Source organism: Pongo abelii, chromosome 7 (genome assembly GCF_028885655.2).
Source record: "Pongo abelii isolate AG06213 chromosome 7, NHGRI_mPonAbe1-v2.0_pri, whole genome shotgun sequence".
Lineage (NCBI taxonomy): Eukaryota > Metazoa > Chordata > Mammalia > Primates > Hominidae > Pongo > Pongo abelii.
Window position 1 is genome coordinate 43,810,747 of NC_071992.2, and position 25,566 is coordinate 43,836,312.

The 25,566-nt window shown below is 48.9% G+C and overlaps 1 protein-coding gene across 14 annotated transcripts in view; it reads right to left on the reverse strand.

Moving 5' to 3' along the window:
* Positions 1-25,566, reverse strand: part of ANK1 (ankyrin 1) — a 241,711-nt gene that overhangs the window by 100,053 nt on the left and 116,092 nt on the right. For 11 of the 14 annotated variants that reach the window (XM_054561512.2, XM_063726626.1, XM_054561514.2 and 8 more), the window contains exon 2: positions 3,507-3,608. In XM_054561512.2, coding sequence (XP_054417487.2) covers positions 3,507-3,608 — 102 coding nt within the window. Of the gene's footprint in view, positions 1-3,506; positions 3,609-12,859; positions 13,621-25,566 lie in introns of those variants that run through there. The other 3 variants (XM_063726622.1, XM_054561513.2, XM_063726627.1) reach the window with 2 other exon arrangements.

The window sequence follows — 25,566 nt, forward strand, 5'->3', positions numbered from 1 at the left end:
GTTACTTATGTAAGGATAAGTATTTGCCCTGTTACCGCCACCACAGTCCATCAGCTCAGAAGATTCAAGCCGAAAGCAAATTCTCTTGCCATGACCCCGGGACAAGAGCTTGCTTTTATGCGTGTTTTAAAGAGCAGAAAGCTCTAGTAGCATTAAGAGGCTGGCCCTGTGCACATTACGCAGATGCAGGATTGTCCCGCTGGGTGCATTCTTGGGTTTCATGCAGGCATGGGTTCAGCCACTGGAGTCCCTCCCCCACCACCAGGACTCTCCCTGCAACAGCAAACCAAACCGCCCTGTGCAACCAGAATGAGGTTCAGGGAACCCTGACCAGCTCCTTTCCAGGCGCAGCCACCTGCAGCTACCTGTCCTGCTCAGCCACAGACCATAAGACAGGGACCAACAGGGCCACATCTGGCAGCTGTGGGAATTAACCAGCAGCAAGGGGCTTTGCACTTGGTGTGTCCTGTCTTTCGTTCCCTTCTGACGCTCATTTCATAACTTGCGGCAGTGTCCTCTTTAAGAGAGAGGCCAGGCTTAGCCGGGACTGCAGTCTTGAGTCTGAGGCAGGAGCTTCCCCTCAGCCTCAAGCAGGGCTGACAGCCACTTGTCACTGGCGCTGAGCCAATCAGAAATGGTGTCAATAAAGTGCAAATAATACCTCGGTGCTTGCTGCTCTCTGAGCCCAAAACGAACTGAAGAGGTGCTCTGAGGAGAGAAGGCAGAGTGACAAGGCAGTTACACCCAAGGCCTCTCCAACAGGAGACCAATCAGAACACAGCTATTCCCTGGTGGCATCAAAATCTTCCAATTTCACACAGAAAATGAGCCCTGGCTCAAGTCTCACGCACGTTCAGTTGTCCCCATTTCAGCTGAATGGATTCCTTTGAGAGCTAGAATCTTAACCCTTGGAAGGCCTCTGAAGGTGTGATTCACCTCCGCTGAGAACTGCAATGTGGAGAAACACATCTGCAATTCTCCAGCCACAGTAAGAACAAAGAAAGCCTCCAGGCGTGCATCTCTGCAAGCCCAAGAATGCATCCCAGGTGGAGAGAGCGAGCAACCCCCCTGCCTATGGGGGGGCTGGGGCAACACAGCTGCAGCCTGTGCAGCTGCTTCTGGAGGTGCGGCGCTAAGAAGGTCCCAGATCCTGTCTCCTGAACAACTCTCACACCAAGACTCTCACCCTACCTCCAGACTTTGCTGCATCCACCCCTTGGCATCAAAAAATGGGCTGAGTTTCAACCTGCTATGCAAAGGCCAGCCTGAGCAGATGCTTGGTTAGAACCACCACAATGTCCTTTGGGCTGTGGATATGTGGATGTTGGCATTTCTGGGTGGAGGGATGAGAAAAGGGGCGGGGGGCCTGGTCCTTCATCCAGTTTGCAAATTCCAGTCAGGTCCACATACCTCACTCTCCCTCTGAAGTGCACTGCCAGGATCTTTGCTTCTTATCACACACCTACTTCTGTTTCCTATCACATACCATACTGCTCCATTCTCTCTGATCTTTTAGCTGTGAATTTCTGCCACTGCAAGACCAACTGAATCCAAATGGGGTCTTAGCCCTAGGAATGGAGGCAGGTAGTATTTTGCATTTTATTTATTTATTTTTTTTGTTTATTTATTTATTTATTTGAGACAGAGTTTCACTCTGTTGCCCAGGCTGGAGTGTAGTGGCACGATCTCGGCTCACTGCAACCTCCGCCTCCTGGGTTCTAGCGATTCTTCTGCCTCAGCTTCCCAAATAGCTGGGACTATAGGCGCGCACCACCACGCCTGGCTAATTTTAGTATTTTTAGTAGAGACAGGGCTTCGCCATATTGGCCAAGCTAGTCTCGAACTTCTGACCTCGTGATCTGCCTGCCTCGGCCTCCCAAAGTGCTGGGATTACAGGTGTGAGCCACCGCGCCCGTTCTATTTTATTTTATTTTTGAGATGGAGTCTCGCTCTGTCACCCAGGCTGGAGTGCAATGGCATGATCTCGGCTCACTGCAACCTCCGCCTCCTGGGTTCAAGCAATTCTCCTGTCTCAGCCTCCCAAGTAGCCAGGATTACAGGCATGCACAACCATGCCCGGCTAATTTTTGTATTTTTAATAGAGACAGGGTTTCTCCACGTTGGCCAGGCTGGTCTCGAACTCCGACCTCAGGTGATCCACCCACCTCAGCCTCCCAGAGTGCTGGGATTACAGGCATGAGCCACTGCACCGGATGGTATTTTGCATTTTAAACAGGGGCAGGAAGGGTAGGGAAACAGTAGATGAGGGGGTAGGACAGAGGCACGTTGCCCATGGAAAACCTAACCAACATTCGGAAAATCTGGCCCTGCTAGCTTGGAAAAGTCACCCAAGCCACAAAAGTACAGAGGAACCATGAAGGCATTATGCTAAATAAAAGAAGCCAGTCTCAAAAGTACAAATATAGCAGGATTCCGCTTCTGTGAGGTCCCTTATAGTAATAAAATTCGTAGAGACTGGAAGTTGAAGGGTGGTCACCAGGGGCTGGGGAGTAGTTGGAAATGAGGCGTTAGTGTTTAAAGAGAACCGAGTTTCAGTTTTGCAACATGAAAAGAGTTCTGGAGACGGATGATGATTATAGGATAATATGAATGGACTTAATCCCATTGAACTGTATGCCAAAAAATGGTTAAGATAGGAAATTCTATGCTGTATATTTGACCACAATTAAGAACACATTTTTAATGGCTAAGATGGTTTTTAAAAAGTCGCAATGGATAAATGTATTCTAAATTAGAAACAATTAGCACGTGTAACTAAACAACTTAATTGGCAGGCAAATATCTACAAACAAAACCTGTCACCAATCCACAAGGCCAAGCCACACACCTGTTCCCTTCCTGGAGGGTTATTCCCTCTCTATTTAGTTAGTTCCTGGATCTTTGGCTCCAAGCCCGAGTCTCTGCCCTCCAACCCAACCCAAACACATTTCGTTTCCTCGCCAGCCCCTTCTGAAGCTAAGGCTCGGCTGTGTCACTCAGGAGCCCTGGAGAGCCAGCCTCTGCACCAGCCCCGCCATCCTCAACCCGAGCCTACCCGCCTTTGTCAGCACCTGACCCAAGCGGGGCCTCATTCCCCGACTTTCTTCTCAGGCTAGCGGAGAACCCACACAGACTGCTGGTGGACAAAGGAGACTGAACATCCCCACTGACACAGCATCTTTCAAAGGCTCTTCCTCCTGCCCCAATTCAAAGGCCATATATTCTAAGACAACAGCGGGGATCGACTGCAACTTCTAAGCGAGGAGACCGCAGGGGATCTGTGAGGGCCTCGCCCACACTGTTCAGGCATCAGCCCTTCTCTGTGGGGCCCTGGGCCACGGCAGGCGTGGAAACAGCAAGGTTAAGGCCTTCCACAGGCAGAAGCCCTGGGGGAGTTTCGAGGCCACTGAGAAAAGGTTAATAGAGGCAGTTTCAAAGCTCTCAGGAAATGGCATCAGGCAAGAGCTACTCTTCAGAGACAACAGGCCTGCCTCCATCCCACTTACCTGGTTACAGGTGTTAATATCTACCCCATTCCGCAGGTGATCCAAAGCTTTGTCCAAGTTACCTGATCTTGCTGCTCTCAGAAAGCTGGTAGCAGCATCGGCCTGTGAGGAAAAACAACAGGCGGTGAGTGTCCTGGGTGTATTAATGACTTCTCCACCCCAATCAAGCCCCAGGCCCCCGCAGCGGCCCCTGCATGTTCTGATGTGGCACCCTGGTGCCCACAGTGACACCAGGTGTGCACAGGAGCCTGAGAGCCCCTGGTTGGACTGCCTTCACACCCAGGCCTCCCTTCCTTTGGTTTTTTGTTTTTTGTTTTGTTTTGTTACAAGAGAGTGTTGCTCTGTCACTCAGGTTGCTGGAGTGCAGTGGCACAAGGGCAGTTCACTGCAGCCTTGAATTCCTGGGCTCAAGAGATCCTCCCAAGTAGCTGGGACTACAGGTGTGTACCACCATGCCCAACTATTTTTTTAAACATTTTTTTATAGAGACAGGACATCACTATGTTGCTCAGGCTGGTCTCAAACTCCTGAGCTCAAGCAATCCTTCAACCTTGGTCTCCCAAAGTGTTGGGATTACAGGCGTGAGCCACCGCGCCTGGCCCCCTTTTGGTATTTTTATAAGCAAACGTTCTTGGCTTGGACTCAGGAAGAATCAGTCTTTGAGGGGAAGCCCATTCCTATGGCAAGCGCACAGCACAGCCTGATGTCTCCCTGCTCTGAGATTTCAGGGGCTCCACAGTCTTGCTGAAGAACTCGCAATATCACAGAGGTCCCTGGCCCTAAGAGTCATGAATGCAGGCACCAAAGGAACCAAGCGTGGGCTCTTTGGAGCTGTTTTGTGTTTTTGTTTCTATTTGTCTGTTTTTCCTTTTTAGAGATGGGGTCTCACTATGTTCCCCAGGATGGTCTCGAACTCCTGGGCTCAAGCAATCCTCCTGCCCCGGCCTCTGAAAGTGCTGGGATTACAGGCATGAGCCACCATACCCAGCCCTGTGTTTTTTTTTTTTTAAGTAAACAGCACATAGCACTTACTATGTGCTAAGAGCCGTTATTAGCACTTTATATATACAGTCAAGCCCATTTATTCAACCAACCATGGATGGAAAATTTTCAGGAAAAAAAATTTAAAATAACAATACTAAAATAAAAAGTAATACTAACAGAAGGCTGGGCGTGGTGGCTCAAACCTGTAATCCCAGCACTTTGGGAAGCCAAAGCAGGTGGATCACAAGGTCAAGAGACCAAGACAATCCTGGCCACCATGGTGAAACCCCATCTCTACTAAAAATACAAAGATTAGCTGGGCGTGGTGACGTGCGCCTGTAATCCCAGCTACTCAGGAGGCTGAGGCAGGAGAATCGCTTGAACCCGGGAGGCGGAGGTTGCAGTGAGCCGAGACTGCACCACTGCACTCCAGCCTGGTGACAAAGCAAGACTCCCGTCTCAAAAAAAACAGTAATACAGAAAAGCAATGCTGTACAACAATTATTTACAAAGCACTTACATTAGGTATTATAAGTAATTAAGTAATCTAGAGATGATTTAAAGTATATATGACGATGTGGGTAGGTTATATGCAAACACTATATCACTTTATATGAGGAACTTGAGGATCTGTGGATTTTGGTATCTATAGGGGGTTCTGGAACCAATCCCCCACGGATACCGAAGGATGACTATAATATATATTCACACACATGCACACGCACAGATAAGCATTTTATCCTCACTCTGAATACCCAAGAGGTAGGTGGGATTGCAGTGTCCCATTTTACAGATGAGTGGGCTGAGGCACAGAGAGCAGAAGTGCCTTGTGCAGCGTCCCACAGCAGGGAGGAGGCACAGCCAGGACTCAGATGCAGGTAGTGTAGCTCAGAAATTCATGAGCCGAACCTCCCAGCTCTGCAGCCAGCTCGGTCTCAGCTTTAACACCAGGCGCCCCCCACCAGATTTCTTAAATGAGAGTGAAGCTCTTCTGTTCCTTAGCTGCTGCTACGTCACCCACCCCATGCATCTCAGACCCTGCCCCCAGGAACATCTGTTTCCTTTAAAGATGAGTGACAGCAAGAGAGGGTGAGAGCTGAGGACAATAAAATAAAGTTTACTAATTGATATGGTTTGGCTGTGTTCCCACCCAAATCTCATCTTGAATTGTAGCTCCCATAATTCCCACGTGTCCTGGGAGGGATCTGGTGGGAGGTACTTGAATCATGGGGGCTGGTTTTTCCCATGCTGTTCTCATGATAGTGAAGAAGTCTCATGAGATCTGATAGTTTTATAAAGAAGAGATCCCCTGCAAGTACTCTCTTGCCTGCTGCCATGTAAGACATGCCTTTGCTCTTCCTTCATCTTCTGCCATGATTGTGAGGCCTCCCCAGCCACATTGAACTGTGAGTCCATTAAACCTCTTTCCTTTATAAATTACCCAGTCTCGGGTACATCTTTATTAGCAGTGTGAGAACAGGCTAATACACTCACAAAGACAAATGTAATAATTAAAGCCCAGTCCTCAGGCACTGGAGCCAGTGGCCTAGACTCAGAGCCACTCCACTGGGTCTAGCTGAGTGCCCTCAGTTACTTAGACACCCTCAGCTTCTATTTCCTTATTTGTAAGCTGGGGAGAGTAAAGCCTTTCTTGTCCCCTTTTCATGATGCTTAAAGGAAATAAAGTGTTTGGCACATAGTTGCATACAAGGCTGAGTTGAAGGGGTGAGAGTGGTCATATGACAAACCACACATGGGAGAAGCGTGTGATGCCATTCCCACAGAAGACCCACGGTGGCTTCCTCTCCACCCAGGCACTTTGTCTCCTTCCTCTACATGCCCTCCTAAAAAAAAACATGCTGCAGTGGGCTGAATGGTGCCTCCCAAAAGATATGTCCACACTCTCATCCCTGGAACCTGTGAAGGTGACCTTATTTGAAAAAAAAGTCTTTGTAGATGTAATTAAGTCATGGATCTTGAGATGAGATCACCCTAGATTACCTAGGCTGGCCCTAAATTCAATAAGTGTCCTTAAAAAAGACGGAAAAGGAGAAGACACACATGCACAGACACACACGTGCACACACACAGACAAACATGCACATATATGTGTATCCACACATGCACACACAGATGCACGTGCACACACAGATTCACACACACACACACGTGTGCACACACATGCACACCAAGAGATGCATACACACACATACACACACACATGCACACATACACACGCACACATACACATGCACATACAGAGACCTGTGTGCACACACACATATACACACATGTGCACACACGTATGCACACACACAGAGGTGAAGCTATGTGAAGACAGAGCCAGAGACTGGAGTGACTTTAGCCACACACAAGAAAGCAAGGAACCTCTGGAAGGTGGAGGCTCATGAAAGAAGGTCCTGAAGCCCTGGGGGGAGTGTGTCCCTGTGGAGGCCTTAATTTAGACCTCCAGCCTCTAGACGGCGAGAGAACACATTTCCGTAGTGTTAAGCCACTAAGTGTGTGGTGATTTGTTACAGCAGCCACGGGAAACTCATGCACACACTAGTGATGACCACCCTTGAACACCCTTGAACACAGAAGACTCCAAATCTACAGCCGAAGACCAAATGGAACTCTCATCCTCCTCCCCAAAGCAGCGCTTCACGTCTTCACCACTGAAACAGGGAGTCCTCAGGGCGTCAGCAGTAGGGTTCTCCAGCCTTCCAGACAGGGGCTCCTCCCTCCATACTCAGGTGCTGCCCCACACCACCTCCCAGTCCCCGCCCACAACCCCAGGCGTGCAGAAGTGCTGCTTCCTCGCTCTGCCTCCCAGCCAACCTCCTCCATCCCTGCCTCACCCAGCCAACCTCCTCCATCCCTGCCTCGCCCAGCCAACCTCCTCCATCCCTGCCTCACCCAGCCAACCTCCTCCATCCCTGCCTCCCAGCCAACCTCCTCCATCCCTGCCTCACCCAGCTAACCTCCTCCATCCCTGCCTCCCAGCCAACCTCCTCCATCCCTGCCTCACTGGTCTTCCCCGAATCCTGACTTCCTGCCAGCCCTCCCCAACCTCAGGTCCCACATGGGCCCCTATGATGTAAGCTCAAGTTCAAGTCCAAGCCCTGTGGCTGCCTGTTCATGAGGCACACTCATCTCGCTGTCCCCACGGCGGCAGGAGCCCCTTCTCACCTCCCTTGTCCTCTGTGACATTCTCATGCTCTGTCTACCTCCTGGCCTGCACCTTCCTCCTCCCTGGGCCCTGAAGCTCCATCTCCCTCTGGTTTGCTACTTCCAATCTTTCTTCCCTTCAAGGCCTCGATGGTGGCTACTTCCTGCATGAATGACACTATCCATAGACACTCAGTATTTGCCATCTTTAAATCTAGGAACCACAAAACAGGAGCTTGTTTTTTTTTTTTTTTTTTAATGCACTTAAAATATCTCTTTCTCTAGGTATTGAATTCAGGCAAGTCTTGTCTCCCCAGCCAAACTGTTTGCTTCCTGGGGCAGGGACCAAGTCTTCTATCTCTTTTGAATCCTCCAAAGCATTAAGTGTCTGCTAGGGCGAGGCCTCCCTTGACCTAAAGCACATGGCATTCACATCCTAGGTTCCTCAGCAAGGCATCTGTGGGGCAGGAAATATTTCAGAAATGAAGATCAAGCTATTGGCTCTCCAGGCATGAGCTGGGTTTCCAGAGAAAACCCCCAGTTAAGGTTTAGTCTCTCAGATAAATGTCTATTTATGCTGCTGATTCAGAAAGTCTGTCTAGATTCAATTATTAGGAAAAACACTATATTATTCCCCAAAAATAAGAGTATTAAAGAGACATTTCTCCCACCAATTAACTACCATTTACGGCACAATAATAGGATTCAGGCTGAAAACCTGAGAATGGGTGGATAAAAATAGATGCAATATCCACTAATGACACTGTTTGACTGTTCAAAGCACTGAATCCAGGAAGCAAAGAAGAATATTTATGACAAACTGGCAGGGCGCGGTGGTTCCTGTAATCTCAGCACTTTGGGAGGCCGAGGCGGATGGATCACTTGAGGCCAGGAATTAGAGACCAGCCTGGTCAACATGGTGAAACCCCATCTCTATTAAAAATAGAAAAAATAGCCGGGTGTGGTGGTGCATGCCTGTAATCCCAGTTACTTGGGAGGGTGAGGCAGAAGAATCACTTGGACCTGGGAGGCAGAGTTTGCAGTGAGCCGAGATTGCGGCACTGCACTCCAGCCTGCGCGACAGAGCGAGACTCTGTCACAAAAAAAATTTATGATAGACAAGCACATAAATAGAGGGTAAGGGAAGCCCCATATGGACTAGATTGAGGAAAGCTAAACCATTTCTGTCGTTCCCATAATAGAATACTAAAATTATAATACCAACCACTGGGACAAATGTATTACCAGCATTACATCTTTTAATTCTTATCACAACCTGTGGGTAGGTATAATTATTATCCCCATTTTAGAGGTGATGAAACTGAGGTTTTGAGAGGTTAATAACTTGCCCAAGTTCTGCAGATAAATACTTGGGGTGATTCAGTCCAGGGGTACCCCACTGAAGTCTATGCCTTTCCACTGTCCTTGACCCCAAGGGCGTTCTCAGCCATTTCAAGCCTGAGGGTGTTCAGGCAGCCCTGACAGGCTGGTGGCTGGGCAGGCCTATATGCCTCTGCCAATTAAACAGTTAATCCATGGCAGAGGAAAAATGCTAGGAGGTCCCACTCAGGCTCTGTCCCTGAGCAGTCTATTCAGACCAAGACAGGTCTCTAGAAAGGAACCATCTAGTTCCAGCCCTTCTTGTCACTGAAGATAAAATTGAGGCCCAGGGAAGTAAAGTGACCGGCTAAGGTCACCTAGACAGTTAGCAGTCAAGTGCAATTGCTAAAGCTTTTTCTTTCTTTCTTTTTTTTGGGGGGGGGGGGGTTCTTCTCCAGGTATAGAGTAGTCAGGACTCAGCAGGATCCTCAGGGCATCTGGGAGCTGAACTGCAGATAATGCCACTCCCAGTAGCAACTACACATCACTCAGTTTAATTCCACAACGTATTTACTGGGATCCTATTTCAAGACCAATATCCTGCTAGGGCAAAGAAAGAATAATCACTCAGAATATGGGTCCTTGCTCTCTTGATCTGAATAATCAAGCGATTGTGTTATAAAGGGGTCATATGTGCATGCATGCACCCGTGGATCCATTCCGTGAGTATTCATTGAGAACCTCCTAGGGGCCAGGCAATATTTCAGCTACAGAGCAAATGGCCCTTGTTGGGATATGAGACTCATCTTTACCATCGTGTTCTGCTGAGCCCCTACTGCCCATCTGTCTAGTCCAACTGCTCCAATTCAATGACCTGTCCTCAGTACATCCAGCAAATGCAACAGGGCAGGAGGCATGTCCAAAGAATCCAATGTGTTCCATTCAAAATATTTACCTGAGCGCATACTGACCCAAAAAACAACAGCAACAAAATACAAACCTGACCATCTCTGGGCTATGACAAACCGAAGCAGAATGACTGGCCCTCTCCAAGGCTCATCCATTCCCAGATCGGGAGGCCAGGAGGCCTGCTCATCCTATACAGAAAACTACTCCACCGTGTCCACAAACCCTGGCCACCAGTGAGGTGCTGGCACTTCTATTGTGCACCCCACCAAAGCTGTCTTCTGGTGTCTCTTCCCCTCCTCATCTCCAGCTTCATTTTAATCTAATTCTACCTGTGTGCATGTTCGGGGATCTGCACACAGCAGACATTCTGCTGTGCCTGCATCCCTGCTGCCTAATCAATGTGATGTCCCTGAACTTCCTTTCAAAACAAAACAAGTTTACTTTCACAAAGCTCTCTCCAGGTTTTAAACACGCCACACAAATTAATTCACTCCCTCCTCAGAATAATCTCACAAGGCAGGTGTTTTGTTATCTCCTTTTTACAGATGAAGTGACCAAGTCACAGAAAAGTAACTTGTCCAAAGTCACATAGCTAATATGTAGCATGGCCAGGATTTGAGTCTAGGTAGCATACCTCTTAACTATTGTGCTATACCGCTTCCTGGGTCAATCATTTCCCTTCCTTCCTTCCTTCTTTCCTTCCTTCCTGCTTTCCTTCCTTCCTTCCTTCTTTGCCTCCTTCCCTCCTTCCTTCCTCCTCTTTTTCTCTCTCTCTCTCTTTCCTTCTTCCTTCCTTCCTTTCCTTTCTTTGTTTTCTTTCTCTTTCTTTCTTCTTCTTTCTTTTTTTCTCTTTCTTTCTTTTTTTCTCTCTCTCCTTTCTTTCTTTCTTTCAAGACAGGGTCTCCCTCTTTCTTCCAGAGTGATCCCCCAGTGGTGCAGTTATAGCTCACTGCAGCCTCAAAATCCTGGGCTCAAGAGATCCTCCTGCGTCAACATCCCCTTCCCCCGAATAGCTGAAACTACAGGCGTGCACCAGCACACCTGGCTAATTTCTTTATTTTTTGTAGAGATAAAGTCTCCCTATGTTGCCCAGGCTGGTCTTGAACTCCTGGCCTCAAGCAATCTTCCCGGCTCAGCCTCCCAAAATGCTGGGATTACAAGCACGCGCCACTGTGCTGGCCTAATCATTTTCTAGTGCTCATAAGGGTCCTCTCCAGTTCAGCTCTGGCTGGAGAAAGCCTTCTGCCTGGGTTTGGAAGCTGTGCCCACGTCAGGAGGAAGGGAATGGAAGAGAAGGAAGGGAACAGAATTCTTCCTAGGAATTAAGTTCTCATCAGGCCTGCTCTGAAAGGGTGGTGAATCCTGGTTACCTGAGACACCCAGACTATTATTAAACTTGCACTTCCTGAGCAGATACTAATATAGCAATAGATGGGGAGCAAGGGGGCTCCAGTATCCTGAGAGGGAGGGGCCAGAAGCACGCGCAGAATGTCAACATGCTGTCACCCATGAGCAGGGGACGTTGGGAAACACCAGCAGGCAGACCCGGGTGAGAGAACCCCAGGGCCTCCTCACACCTTCTCTGAGGGTTGGGGAGGCCTAAGTTTTCCCTAGGACAAATCATGACTGACCTCAAGATCTTTAGTACAAAATTCCTATCTAGAAAGGCGAATGGAAACTGAGCTAATATCAATTGCTGTAAACAGTGATAAGGCAATACCACTTTCCCAAGGGGTCTTGTCGGAGCAAAATGCAGCTTCTTTAACGCAGCCACTGTCAGAGCTCTCAGGAAGAGATTTCAGGTCCTTTCCTGGGGGACCTGCAGCCCAGCCAGAAGACAGGCAGCAGCCCTGATGTGGAGCTGTCTGCTTGTGCTTGGGGGATCTGAGAGCTGCACTGGGGTATGAGGAAAGACAGCTGTCTCCAGCCAGCATAGCCTGGTAGCCCTGCCTTTACTCCCTTGACGATGGAGAAACAGAGGTGAACACTGGGCCCTAGTGAGTGTGTGTTTTATTATGTTTCTTTCCTTTTGCCTTCCAGAAAGGTGTGCTGTTACAGCTTTACAAACTGTCTCCAGGCTCCCCAGTCTGACTACCATTGGCAAAAATAAAATGAACAAGTTAAAGGTGTCACTGAGGAAACAAGAAGCCTGAGCGGGAGTGCTGGGCTCCCTCTTAATCTCTCAACCCTAACTCAGGACCTTGGGAAAATTCCTGGGGTTCCCTGTGCTGTCTGCACCCCACCCTGGAGGCTGGGCAGGGTGGGCTGGGACGTCACTGGGGAAGACCTGGCTGGATGCGCTGCTCGGCCACTTGATGCTGTGCTCATCTAAGGCCCCAAACCTCCATTTCCCCATTGCTAAAATGGGGATCTTGCCAGGCGCCTGCGAGAATCAAAGGGGACAGCGGCAGAGAGCTCCAGGCTTGCCAGGGCGCCCAACAGGTCTGCCTTCCTCTTCCCCATTCATTTCCTGCTACCTGGGGGCCTCCGGGCGCCTCACGTTTCTGAGTTTTAAGGGCCAGACGTGCCGCAAGCCAGGCGCCCGCCCAGCCCAAGGCCGTGCATCTCCCACCCCCTGCTGAATCTACGAGGCCAGGCTCTCCCCTGGGGTGAGGGGACTCGGCCTCGGCCAGGGCCCGGCCCCCCTCGGGGCACCCCGGCGGCGGCTCCGCGCTCCCGCCCGTGCGCCTCTCCCGGGCCGGCCACAGGTCCCGCTGCCTCCCAGCCCCGGCTCCAGCCCTTCCGCGGCCGCAGCCTTCAGGCCAGAGGAATTTTCCTCTGGATCCTGCTAGAAGCCTCGGCAGCAGAAGGGCAGCCCCGGCGCGCGCGCCCACACCCGCCGGGGAAAGTTGGCGCCGGGGAGCCGGGCGCGGAGCCACAACCCGCAAGACGGACGCAGAGCCCCGGCCCCGGCCACGATCCCCGCGCCCCGGCCCCGGCCCGGCAACCGCGACAGCTCGTGCACTCACCGCAGGGTCTGGCCCGGACCTGCCCTGTCGCGCTGCCATCGTCCGGCGCCCGCGCTGAAATCCGAGCCCGGCTCCCGCTCCCCCTCCCGGTTATCTGCTGGGCGGCGCGGGGAGCGCCAGCAAGTTACGCGGCATCTGGCTAAAAATACAGGCGCCCTCCGCTCGCCCCGGTCCGGCCCTGGCCCTGCGCTCTCCCGCCCGCCAGCCCGCCGCTAATGGGATCTCTTCATTTTCTCTCCATGATTATGTCAGATGGGAAAGTTAATGCGAAGCGCTCTCCGGAGAGCAGGCACTTGCTGCCAAGCCCTGAGAAGGGGGTACGCGCGGTGGCGCGGGCGGGGGCTGCAGGTGCCGGCCGGCGGGCTCGGGGAGGGCGTCCTGCCCCTGCGGAGGGGAGGCACACACGTCCAATGGAGGTGAGGAGCTCCAAGCTGCATGGCCTCCCGCCCTGCCTCCCGCCGCCCCGAATGCCCTGGTGAATGGGCCCCGGAGCCTGCCGAGACGCGGCCGGGGTGAGCTCAGCAAACTCTATTTATGCCCCATAACCGATTTGCATGTTTTGAGCTCTTCCATCGTGTCGTGAGATACCAATTAATCAGCCTATTCCAGATTCTGCCTGAGAGCCGCCACGAGAGACGCAGCTGGGTTGCAGGAGGGCAGAGCTGTCACTCCCCGCTGCCTCCCGCACTGCTCTGACGCTGGCGGTTAACTAGCGTCACCCGAGGCTGTGTCCGTGCAGTAAGCAACCAGTGTTCCGTCCTGTGACCACCATCACCCTTTCATGCAGTCATTTCAGGGGCAGATGTCAAAACCCATGTCTGGGGTTTTGGAGAAGACTTGGGGTGACATCATCAAGAGTAGGCTCAATTCAGAGGGATGAGGGAACCGTCAGTAAAAGCAGTGTCAGGTAACTGGGCCCCTAGCAATATGGCTTGTTCAGATCATAGGTGTTTTGTATCATGAGCCGGCTTCGTGCTGGCTTCAAGTCACAGTCAAGACACAATACCAAATGCTCTTTTCCTCTCCCGCTGTCCCCTGACATTGTACAGTACAGCTGCGCGTTGGTGAGGAACTAGCATGCTGAGCGCCTATTAGCTGATGGACATACTGCATTATCTCATTTAATCCTCACAGCCACCCATAAGGTAGGCAACGCTACTACAGTTGGATAAATGAAGAAACTGAGCCCAGGGAGGTAATGGGTGGGGACCAAGGTCACCACTAGTAAATGGTGGGTCCGACTGGTTCAAAGCCAAATTGATCCAAAGCCCTGCCACTAGCAGCACCAGCAAGATTCCTAATAATAGTGTGCTCAGCACCAGGAAGAGATAATGTGGGGGATGATCTTGAAGGATCATAATCCCAGCACTTTGGGAGGCTGAGGCGGGAGGATTGCTTGAGGCTAGGAGTTCAAGACCGGCTTGGGCAACATAGCGAGACCCCCCTGTCTCCACACACACACACACACACACACACACACACACAAATTAATTAATTAGCCAGGCATGGTGGCACATGCCTGTAGTCCTGGCTACTCAGGAGGCTGTGACAGGAGGATCGCCTGAGCCCAGGAGTTGGAGGCTGCAGTAAGCTATGATTGCACCACTGTGCTCCAGCTTGGGTGACAAGAGTGAGACCCTGTCTCTAAAAAAATAAAAATTAAAAAAGAAGAAAATACTGTGAGAGTGTGTTACAAAGCCAGGTACTCTTCAAAGCTATGCAGCAACTGGGGGGCATCCCAAGGAAGTGGGATAATCAAAGATCAAGAAAGGCCAGGGTGTTGCCAAAAAAGAGGGATCTGAAGTGTAATAATACAACTCCTCCCCATGGGGGTTAAAAAACTGGTATTTGAAGACGACAATGTGAGAATTCTCCAGGCATAAGACCCTCCACAGCACTGGGGCTGAACTTGAGGATGGACACCCTCTCGAAGGCAGCAGCCTGTCTGGATGTAAGTCACACAGCCCCTTCCCTCCCCAGGCACACGCTGCTAAAGCCCAGCTCACCCTCCAGGTCTCTCGCCTTGCACCTCTGAAAACCACCTTCCAGATTTGCTAGAATCCTCTACGCAGAGAGCTCCAATTAATAAATGATGGTTACTGGAACATCCCTGATCACAGCCCAGTGGAATATCTCAAGGGATTCTAATGCACTGTTCCAACATTAATATTTAGAGAGAGAAAAAATTCCCCGCTCAAATGGATAAATAATATATATAATACTTTCAAAAACACGAATGCAATTGACTTGCACAATGAACTGAAAGAGATACGATTTTTTAGCAACTATTTGAGGATTAATTGACACACTATGAGTTGCACATTTAAAATGTACAATTTGCTAAGTTTTGGCATATGTATATCCCTGAAACCATGGCCACATAAGATAATGGGCATAATCACCTCCAAAAGTTTCCTCGTGCCTCTTGGTATTCCCTGTCTCCTGCCGGCCAGTCCACATCCTTGTCAAGACTTGGTATGGTCTGTCTTAATTCAGACATCCTAATAGATGTACCACATGGCTAATTAAAAAAAAAAAAAAATTTGTAGAGAAGGGGTCTGTTGCATTTCCCCAATAACTGATAATATTAAACACCTTTTTCAGGTGCTTACCTGCCATCTATATATCTTCATTGTTTTTTTTTTCTTTTTTCTTTTTTTTATTGTTTGAGACGGAGTTTGGCTCTTGTTGCCCAGGCTGGAGTGCAATGGCACGATCTTGGCTCACTGCAACCCCCGCCTCCCAGGTTCAAGCTATTCTCCTGCTTCAGACTCCTGAGTAGCTGGGATTACAGGCATGTGCCAACACGCCCAGCTAATTTTGTATTTTTTTAGTAGAGATGGGGTTTCTCCATGTTGGCCAGGCTGGTCTTGAACTCCTGACCTCAGGTGATCTGCCTGCCTCGGCCTCCCAGAGTGTTGGGATTACGGGCGTGAGCCACTGCGCCCGGCCTATATATCTTCTTTGGTGATACATCTGTTCAAATCTTTTGTCCATTTTTAAGTTGGAACGTTTGTTTTCTGATTGAGTTTTGAGAGTTCTATCTATACAGAGTATCTGTCTTAAAGGTGAGATAAACAGATCTTACAAGTAAAATATTCAAAGCTCAGTAGCAAAACATTCCCAGTCGCATTTTGGTACTCAGTTCTTATAATTCTTAAGCTGTGTCTTTCTTCATATTATACAATGCTGTGGGTTATATACAATCACAAATTAAAAGACGTGATAGTCATAGTGGACCAGAAGCTGAATACAACCCACAGCACTCTGAGTGTAATGGGAAAGATGCTGAAGTATTATCAGAGGACTTTAGTTCTCAGAACTGCCAAGAATTCTTGACATTAGTCATGACCTCCTTAGGGTTGAGGCTTTGAAACTTAGACAGGCGATGAGTCAGGCAAGGCCCAAGAGGAGGAGAAAGAACACAACTACAAACATGTTGCTCAGTGAGGCCTGAGGCTAAAGGAGCTGAGATGATAAAGCTAAGGGAGAGAGCCCTTGAAACATAAATTCCAGCACTGCAGCCTTGAATGCCACATTGGAGCTAATTATATGGTGCCCAGTCCCAGGTGTGGTGGCCTGCCACCAGGACTGAATTCTAAATGTCTCCCAGGCAGAGACAGCTTGGTTCTCATGTTCCAAATTCCCAGTCCCTCTCCCTTGCTTTCCCCACCTACTCCTCTATGTGACTGGCACAGTGCTGGGCAGTGCTAAACACAGTGATTACTGACTGGTGTTAGAAGAATGATGTCCCCACCACTTCCATGAGTCATAAAGAAACTGTAAGTCTTGGGGTTCAATTGCTATGGAAAAGATTTAGATTCCACAGGAAGAACTTTCCAGCTATAAGAGATACGTGACTTAATAGAACTCATTATTCAGAAAGGGTTTAATCTTTGCAGGAGATCCTTCAGGATGGCAGGAAAAAAAAAACTCAACATTTGACCTGGCATATAGACCACTGGGTAAGCTGTACGACTTGGAAGGGTCTCTTTGGGCTCTAGGGATTCAGAAAGCTAAACTATTGTTCTTTTCCCCATAACTGACTGTCCCCTCAACCCTCCCTCACAACCACACCCTTAGACCACAAATAATCATCCTGCTTCTCCGTCTGCATTTTGTTCATACTTCAAGGCTGCACGTTTTAATGTAGGCATTTAGTGTGCTAAGATCTGCTAGTGAGATCAAAACAAACCACCAGAAAGGAACTGATGGGCTAAAGAAAAGGCTAGAGACTCTCGGCAGACACAGGCCACTGTTCTAGCCTGTAGCTTCATGGAGTCTTCAGGCTTTTCCCATCTTGCTAAATATTTTACCGACTGTCTCCTTGCAGGTCTCTCTGCAGACAAGCATAATGAAACCCTGGAGGCCTCGCCTGTGGGGTTCTGTCCTCTGGGCCACATGCAGCTATGCCAAGCAGGGATGATGTGGGAGAGAAGAAAGGGAAGAAATAGACTATGCAGCACTTAAACCCCCAGCTCGCTCCTGGCTTGGTGCAGTCGGCTGCTCTCAGTATAGACAGGGACTCTGGGACACCTGACCGGCTGCTGCTGCTGTCAATTCCTGCAGGGATTTCACGAGCTGGAAGAACACAAGCCTGCAGCAAAGAATCCCATGCGAGTGGGATTCTCAGGCAACTCTGCCTCCCCAGGATGATTTGGGAGAACAGGTCCAGGCTGCTTCAAATGGTGGCCAGTCAGAGACATGAAGTGGCTCCTCTCTACAGGGACATCAGAGCTGAGATCAGGGCAGCCCCAGGATTCGAGAGAAGGGCATCCTGGCAGCTCAGGCCCTGTGGAATGACCGTCCCGCTTAACCCTCCTATACAATCAACTCAAACCCAGAACTCAATAGCAACAACACTATTTGCTTTCTGGACAGCCTCTTAAGAGGCTCTAAATCAGTAGGTCTCCCACAATTGAGCTGTGCAGCTTTTGATAAAGGAAATAACTTTTCTGAGCACTGATTTCTTCAACAGTAAAATGAAAATAGCTTCACCCATCTCTCCAATATTGGGAGAATAATGTAAAATGCTGATCACCACTTATGGCACATTTGGTAAGTGCTCTATCAATGACAGCTGACGCTCTTTTTTCCTCCTCCCCTCCATTTCTTCTCGACTAAAGCTTTTGTCAAAGGTTAACGTCTCACCCAGAGGTGTGGGGTGTCACTGATCTTGCTTCAACACTGGAAAATCAGGGCCTCATCACTGCTTACCCAGGGTCAAACACCCATGGTCAAGATCAGGATCCCAAGAAATCTCAAAGCTCTGCCCTGCACCCAGACCTCTTGGGCTTACAACGCACCCTTTTCAATGCCCATATTCTCTGCAGCAAAGAAACAATGTGTGGACTCAGTTGTGCCCCCATGCTCCCTGTCCGCAGCTGCCCTTGCAGTGTCCTGCTGCTGGCTGTGGCCCGCTGACCCATTGGGCTCTCCTCCTGACCCTCCTTCCATCTGTTCCGTCCTCACCCACCCAAGGAGCCGCCCCTGCTCCTAGAGACTCTGGGCACCACTGATAAGGGTGGGTACCAGGAACTCCACCCTTTACTGAGAAAGGCAGGCTGGTTTATCGCCACTCAGACCCAGCCAGTGACCACCCTAGGGAGTGTGTCAGCCACCAGGAGCATCGCTGTCAGGGAAATGTTATTAACTAGGAAGGAACTTTACAGAATGTTCCACACAAATGTCACATTGAATTGAATCAGAAATCCAGCCTGACCCCCTCCAAACCTGGTCATTCCTTCTTAACCTTGATGGCAGTGACAGAAGAAAGGGAGAGGGGAATGGAGTCTTGGTTGTTTTTCTATTTAACTTTGTGTGGAGAGTGCCCAGTGGTCAATTAAGGTATCCTGGGCACCCAGCCTGGCTGGAGTAAGGGAAGGCAAGTGCGGGGGTCTATTTAGGGAGGTGATCAGAGCCCAGATCAGGCCCCACAGAGTTGGCACCGATCTCCATCATGTTCTTTTTAAGAGGGTTGGCAGCCCTGGAGTCTATTTTTAAACCCATGAGAAAGGTGCTGTGTGGATTCCAAAAAGGGCCAACATTAAACCCGAGATCCCTGGAGGAGGGAGGGAAGGGGGGAGGCACAGCTGAACCTAGGATTTGCTCTTCACACACACAGGGGTTCCCCTTATTCCTGGGATCAGATATTGACTGTCCTTCCAAAGGGATCTCTTGGGTTACAGGCCTACTCTTTGGCACGGCTTTGGTGGAATTCGACTCCTAATGAGCTCGTGAGTTGGAAAGGGTTTTGCACACTGGGTCTATTTTTCAGAATTGAGATTTTTTTTAAATCCCTCTACCCCCAGTGTGAAAAATCCATGTGCTTTTGATATATCTGGCATCTCCCGCTTCTTCCTACTTTCAAATCATATGTTCTGGAACCCCTACTCCCTCCTGCATGCACTGCAGAGCCCACAGCTGAGAATTTACAACAGGAAGATCCAAGGAAAGTCTAAGTTCCCCATGGCCATGGTGCCTAGCTTCCCAGAAACCCAGTCCCGGTGCTGGAGAAGAATGCGGAGTGGACCCAAGTGGCAAGCCTGCGGGGGACAGGATTATTTTCCCAATAGTGAGAAATAAACAGGCATCCAAACGCCACTGTTTCCCATCAGATAACCAGATGAAGCGAACAGAATGTTTTATGTACAATAACAAATTTCAGCTTCAGTATCTGTGTCTCTTTTTGGGTAAGAAATAGAACCAGAATTCCTAAAGAACAAAATGCCTTGAGATTAAGCAAATGCTTCTGCTGAATAGTTCTGGGACCACCCAGGACTCCCTGGGCAGGGAAGTAGGAGACAAGCTCTCTTCTCATCTCCGCCCAACTCAGAATCCCCAAGCCTAGCACAGAAGCACCACTCAATACATGTTTCCTGAGCAGAACATGATGCAGTTTTGTGCCCCATGTCAACCAGATAGGAGCTCCCGCCAGTCATGCTGAAAACAACAGACATGAGTTTAAGCACAATGCTGGCCACACAACGGAGGCTCAATAAACGTTAGCTGGATTGGAATCCAGTCAACTCAGATTTCTAAATGAATCAGATGTTCGGGGCTAGTTGACTAAATTGTCCATGTCCCCACGTGCTGTTATGGCCCCTGTAGAAACAGCCTTGGGACCACTGTCTTCTTCTAGGCAGGGAAGTTTCAGGTGCTTCCCATCCCAGGGCCAGGGCCATGCTGCAGAAAAAAGCCTCCACACCCCAACCTGCCCTGTCCATCCTTTCCCCACAATCTCCATTAGTCCTAAATTGCCAATCCAAGCCCAAGAGAGCAATTGTTTCTTCAGTCCCAAGGCAGCGAAGCAGACAGCTCTTCAATAGTTCACATCTTTCTGCTGAGGGTGGGAAGATATTGGGGTGTCTTGTGGGTACCTAAATAGAATTCCAAGTGCACCCGCATCACCAAGCGCTCTGGCCCACAACGCAGAGCGTGCCACATTTCCCCACTGCGCAAGGAATGGGCTGCATTTAGAATTGACACTTCAGAACATATTGTGGACTGGGGAGCCGAGACTACAGTGGAAATTACACACATTTTGGAAAACGTGGATGAGCGGCACTGCCAGAATGGGCCCATTTACTAAACTACCTCCAGTGTTTCCAAACATTAGGGAAACCTTCCTCTGCAGCCTGCTGGTATGCGGGGAGGAGGAGCACGTACTGGAGAAAATGCAAAATCAAACTCAGTGGGAGGGTGCTAATAGGGAAAATAGGGACTCTTCTTTTTTTTCAAATTGCCAAACAGGCTTAAGTACTGGCAGTGAACCCCATGGCTCCAGAGTTTCTGAAGGATGCCCAGGGGTTGGACAGCCCTGCATGGCACCATCTTCCTCAGCAATGAAGAAAGGTTCCCACCCTTCCTTAGAAATGCAACTTTGCCTGATATGAGCTGCCATGTGGAGCAGGCGGGGCCGACCAGGGGGTCCCCTGAGACTTCTCCTTTATTTGAACAATTTGCCCCAAGGGACAGAGCCAGGATGGGTGGCCCATTGCCAGCCAGAGAGACCTGCCCAAGATTCCAGAGGGGCTTGTGACCCTGGAATTTGGGGTCTGTGCCCCTGGAGTTTGTCCAGCCTCTGGAGCAAGGCTTCCCCTGCATGGAGAAGGTAGCCTTGAACCATCCATTGGGAACTAGGCCTGGAAGGCCTCGTCCACACCCTCTAGCCCATGATGATTCACCGCAGAGACAATGAGATACAGAAGTGAGAGCAGGAAGGGGGAACCAATTTGAAGATAATAACAATAAAGCTACAGTCAGCAGGGCATGGTGGCTTATGCCTGTAATCCCAGCACTTTGGGAGGTTGAGGCAAGAATATCACTTGAGGCCAGGAATTTGAGACCAGCCTGGGTAACATAGCAAGATCTCTGTTTCTCCATACACACAAAAAATTTAAATTAGCCATACATGGTGGTGCGCACCTGTAGTCCCAGCTACCCGGGAGGCTGAGGTGGGAGAATCGTTTGAGGCCGGAAGTTCAAGGCTGCAGTGAGCTACGATCCTGCCATGACACTCTAGCCTGGGCAACAGAGTGAGACCTTATTTCTAATAATAACAATAATAATAGCTACAATGTGTGAGCCAGGTATTGTTCAAAGCATGTTAGATGTGTTAACACATTTAACCCTCAAAACCACCCTACGAGTTAGCAACTATTATTATTCCCATTTGACAGAAGCAGCTAAGACACAAAAACGTTATGTCATTTGTCCAAAGTCCCCCAGGAGTAACATGATGCCTGGGGCGGTGCATGAAACACAGTAAAGGGGCTGGCCCTGGGCTTTGCACCATTCTGCAACCTAAGGTATTTTTAGGGTAGAGGGGAAAACTGAAATTCAATATTCTCCAGTAAGAGTTGCTCAGTCTTGGAAATGTAGGCGCAACCAGGGCATCTTTAATAATGTGGCCATTCTCTCTATTCAGAAAAAATGCCAGGCACCAATCACCATCGCATTCAATGCAGAAATGTGAGGTATCTGTTTCCATGAACTAGGCCCTCCAGGGTTTAATGAGCGAGGATCTGTCCTTTCCAAGAGCCATGGAGAAATGGGGTGGCTGTGAATCAATAATCCCAGTCCACTCCAGTCGAGTTCTCTAGAATTAGAGTAACATCATCATGTAACCTCCATTGCACACTTCTGAACCAAGAGAAAGAAGCTCCAGCGAGCTGATGCTAGGTCTTCCCGGCTGGCCCACACCGATCCTAGACTCCAAGAAAGGATAATGAGGTAGACCAAGCCCGGGGGACCCTCTGCTGTAAAATCCACTTCTTCGCCTTCATTGGGACCCTGCTGATAAGGGGTGGCTTCCACTGGCTAAATGCTGACTGCAGAGGTTTCCTCTCTCTTCCCAGAGCCAAAATATTGCAATTAAACCCAATTAAACTACCAACTGGCCTACCTATGCCTCCTGAATTTTTCCATTTGTACAACTTAACAACAGGAAGACAGGCTCCTTCCTCCAAGATGCACTTAAGCTCCTTTCAACGGGGTGCTTAGCAGCTACCACTCAAAAGCACCTTGGCATCAGCCCTCGACTTCCTAGTCCTGTTTTCTCTTTACTACCAAGGAAACAAGAGCAGGTGTCACACATAATACTTCACACGGGGCTCATCGTATTATTTTAATAATTGAAGAGGGACTATTATCTTTCTATTTAATCCTCTTATGAATTCTGGCTGGCTGCTCTTTCAGGTATCTTTTCATACAGTATTCATATCACCCTTTTTGTAACTATTTAAATTTAAAAGGTGAGGAAATAAGCTCTAAACTGTCAACCTCAGCTGCATTTCTTTCTATGTTGCTTATCTGCAGAAAACCCTGCCCATCCCAGGGGAATCCTAAGGTATGTCTCTAATCTGGATATTTCTTATCTGCACAATATTGAAGGGTGTCTAGGGGGCCCCCTCTTAAAGCCTTGGCTTCATGTCTTTTTAAAGAAATACAGCTGGGTGCAGTGGCTCACACCTATGATCCCAGCACTTTGGGAGGCTGAGGCAGGTGGATCACCTGAGGTCAGGAGTTCGAGACCAGCCTGGCCAACATGGTGAAACCCCATCTCTACTAAAAATACAAAAATTAGCCGGGCGTGGTGGCATGCACCTATAATCCCACCTACCCAGGAGGCTGAGGCAGGAAAATCACTGGAACCCGGGAGGCAGAGGCTGCAGTGAGCTGAGATCACGGCACTGCACTCCAGCCTGGGCCCTGGGCAACACAGCAAGACTCCGTCTCAAAAAAACAAAGCAAAACAACAATAAAAACAAACAAACAAACAAACAAACAATGTTATGGTTGTGTCGGCAACTTTCTTTCCAGCTCTGCAGTTCCATGAATTCGTGAAGTGAAGACCTCATTTCTACTCTAACATCAGTGCTGAAGTCCACTTTCATAATCTCCTTTACAAAGTGACCTGTCTCAGCACTCGTGACCTTGAACTCCTGAATAAAGGGATGTCAAGCATTAGAGAAAGAGTGAAAAATGCACAGTGAATCAAGTATCAAACAAAAACAGCCAACGCATCATTTCTGGAATGACTGAGCTTTAGTCTTCAGAGAGAGACATTTCCAAGATTTCTGAAATAGGATACCAAGATGCCAATCAACATTTCCTAAGGACAATCATTGCCAATATCCACACCTGCCTCTACTGCCTCAAGTGCTTTTTGGGTGAGGGTCACAGAGATAAAGTCTCAATGCAAAAATTCAGTGGACTAGATAGATAGGCTTTTTCCTCATTCATTTATTATTTCACTCAAATGTGAACTGTTGAATTGCATTGTACAATCTGAGCACCCAGTGGTAGACACAAAAAAAGTAAATGCTGTTTGTTTCGTACTCTTGGGAAGACTGCAAACTAATAGAGGTGAAAGATAGAGCTGTATGAAAAATAGGACAATAAAAGGGTTAAATACTCAGGAAGATAATAGCTCAAGAGATGCCCCAAGACAGTGTACAATTAAATACCAAACGAGAGGTTGCAACAAGAACCACCAGGAGTTCAAGGAAGTGGCTGAGATCAGAGAGGGCTACAGCACTGGGGGCATCTTTGATGGAGCAGTGAGAATTGAACAGAATCTTCAAAGACTGCCAGGTTTTAGGAAGTCATGGGGATCCATTTCAATATCACCAATGCTTTTTTGAAGGCCGCTGTGTTCCAGAATCTTCTTGATTATAAAAGATAATCAGAGAACACAGGCTTCCTGACCTCCTGGAGAGAATGTGTGGATCCAGAACCAAATGCTTGAAAATTAAAACATATATGTTAGATGACAACATAAATACGCCTACTGTAGGAAGCTGTGTGAATGTTATGTAAAGGAATGATTTGTTGCTAACGATCGTATAGCCTTTACAGCATTAAATGTCTCCCATTGTGAGGTTGGAGGGAGTTTCCATCCCTCACAAAGATTTTATAAAAAGAGGAAAATAAAGTGATGATTTTTAGATTTATTCAGTCATTTAAAAATTATGTGTGTGCCTGTGGAAGGGTCAGGCCTTGTTTAGGATCCAACACTGAACACACAGGCAGGAATCCTGCGCTCATAGAGCTGACATTCGTATGGGAGGGAGGAGAGAGAGATAGATGAGCAGTAAGATCTATTTATCCCACAGGAAGTGGTGAGTGCTAAGAAGAAAATCAAACGTGGAGCGGGGATGGAGAGGGCTGTGGGGTGCAGTACCCAATGGTGTTCAGTCCTGGAGGCCTTTATGAGGAGGTGACACTTGGGGAGCTGGATGCAGGCAGGGATAAGGCAGCAGCACCTGAACATGCCCAGGTTGTGACAGGTAAGCTCCATGCAGTGGGAGACCACTATAGTGCCCCAACCCATCCCTCTCCTATCCCTGAGATATGCCCCTTGCTTGGTCTGGAATGCCCTTCTCTACACCTACAGATGTTAGACAACTATTTTTTTCTTTCTCTCACTCTGTTGCCCAGGCTGGAGTCCAGTGGCACAATCATAGCTCACTGAAGCCTCGAACTCCTGGGCTCAAGAGGGCCTTCCACCTCAGCCTCCCAAGCAGCTGGGACTACAGGTGAGCACCACCACACCTAGCTAATGTTTTTCACCTCTTTTTTTATTGAAATGAGGATCTCACTATGTTGCCCAGGATGGTCTCAAACTCCTGGCCTCAAGTGATCCTCTTGCCTTGGGCTCCCAAACTGCTGGGATTACAGGCATGAGCCACTGTGCTCAGCCTCTAGTTTGATGCCCATGGGACAAGCAGTTAGAGGCACTGGTGGAGGAACCAAAAGAAAAAAAGAAAAGACAGGAATCAATAGCATTTAGGAGGTGCTGGGCACTGCTCTAAGCATTTTACAAGTGTTCACCCACTTAACCCTCACAGCAACTTTATAAGGCAGGTGTTCTACTTATCCTTATTTTACAAGTGGAAAACAGGGCGCAGAGAGGTTAAAAAACTTGCCCAAGGCCACACAGCAGAGAAGTGGCGGAGTTAGGATTTGAACTCAGCAACCGGAGCCAAGTCGGCCACCGCAAGCATTCTGCTTTTGTGCCTCAAAGACGCCTGTGCAACAACAGGAAGCTCAGAAACTCTGAGGAAGTAATGGTTAAGAGAGACATGGGATCTGGCTGGGAAAGCCATGAGACAGAGCCTAGGGAAGTTCTTGGTTCTCCATCGACAGCTTTTGCTACAGAGCACAGTAGCCCCTTGTTCAGGCCACTAACTCTAATTGGTATT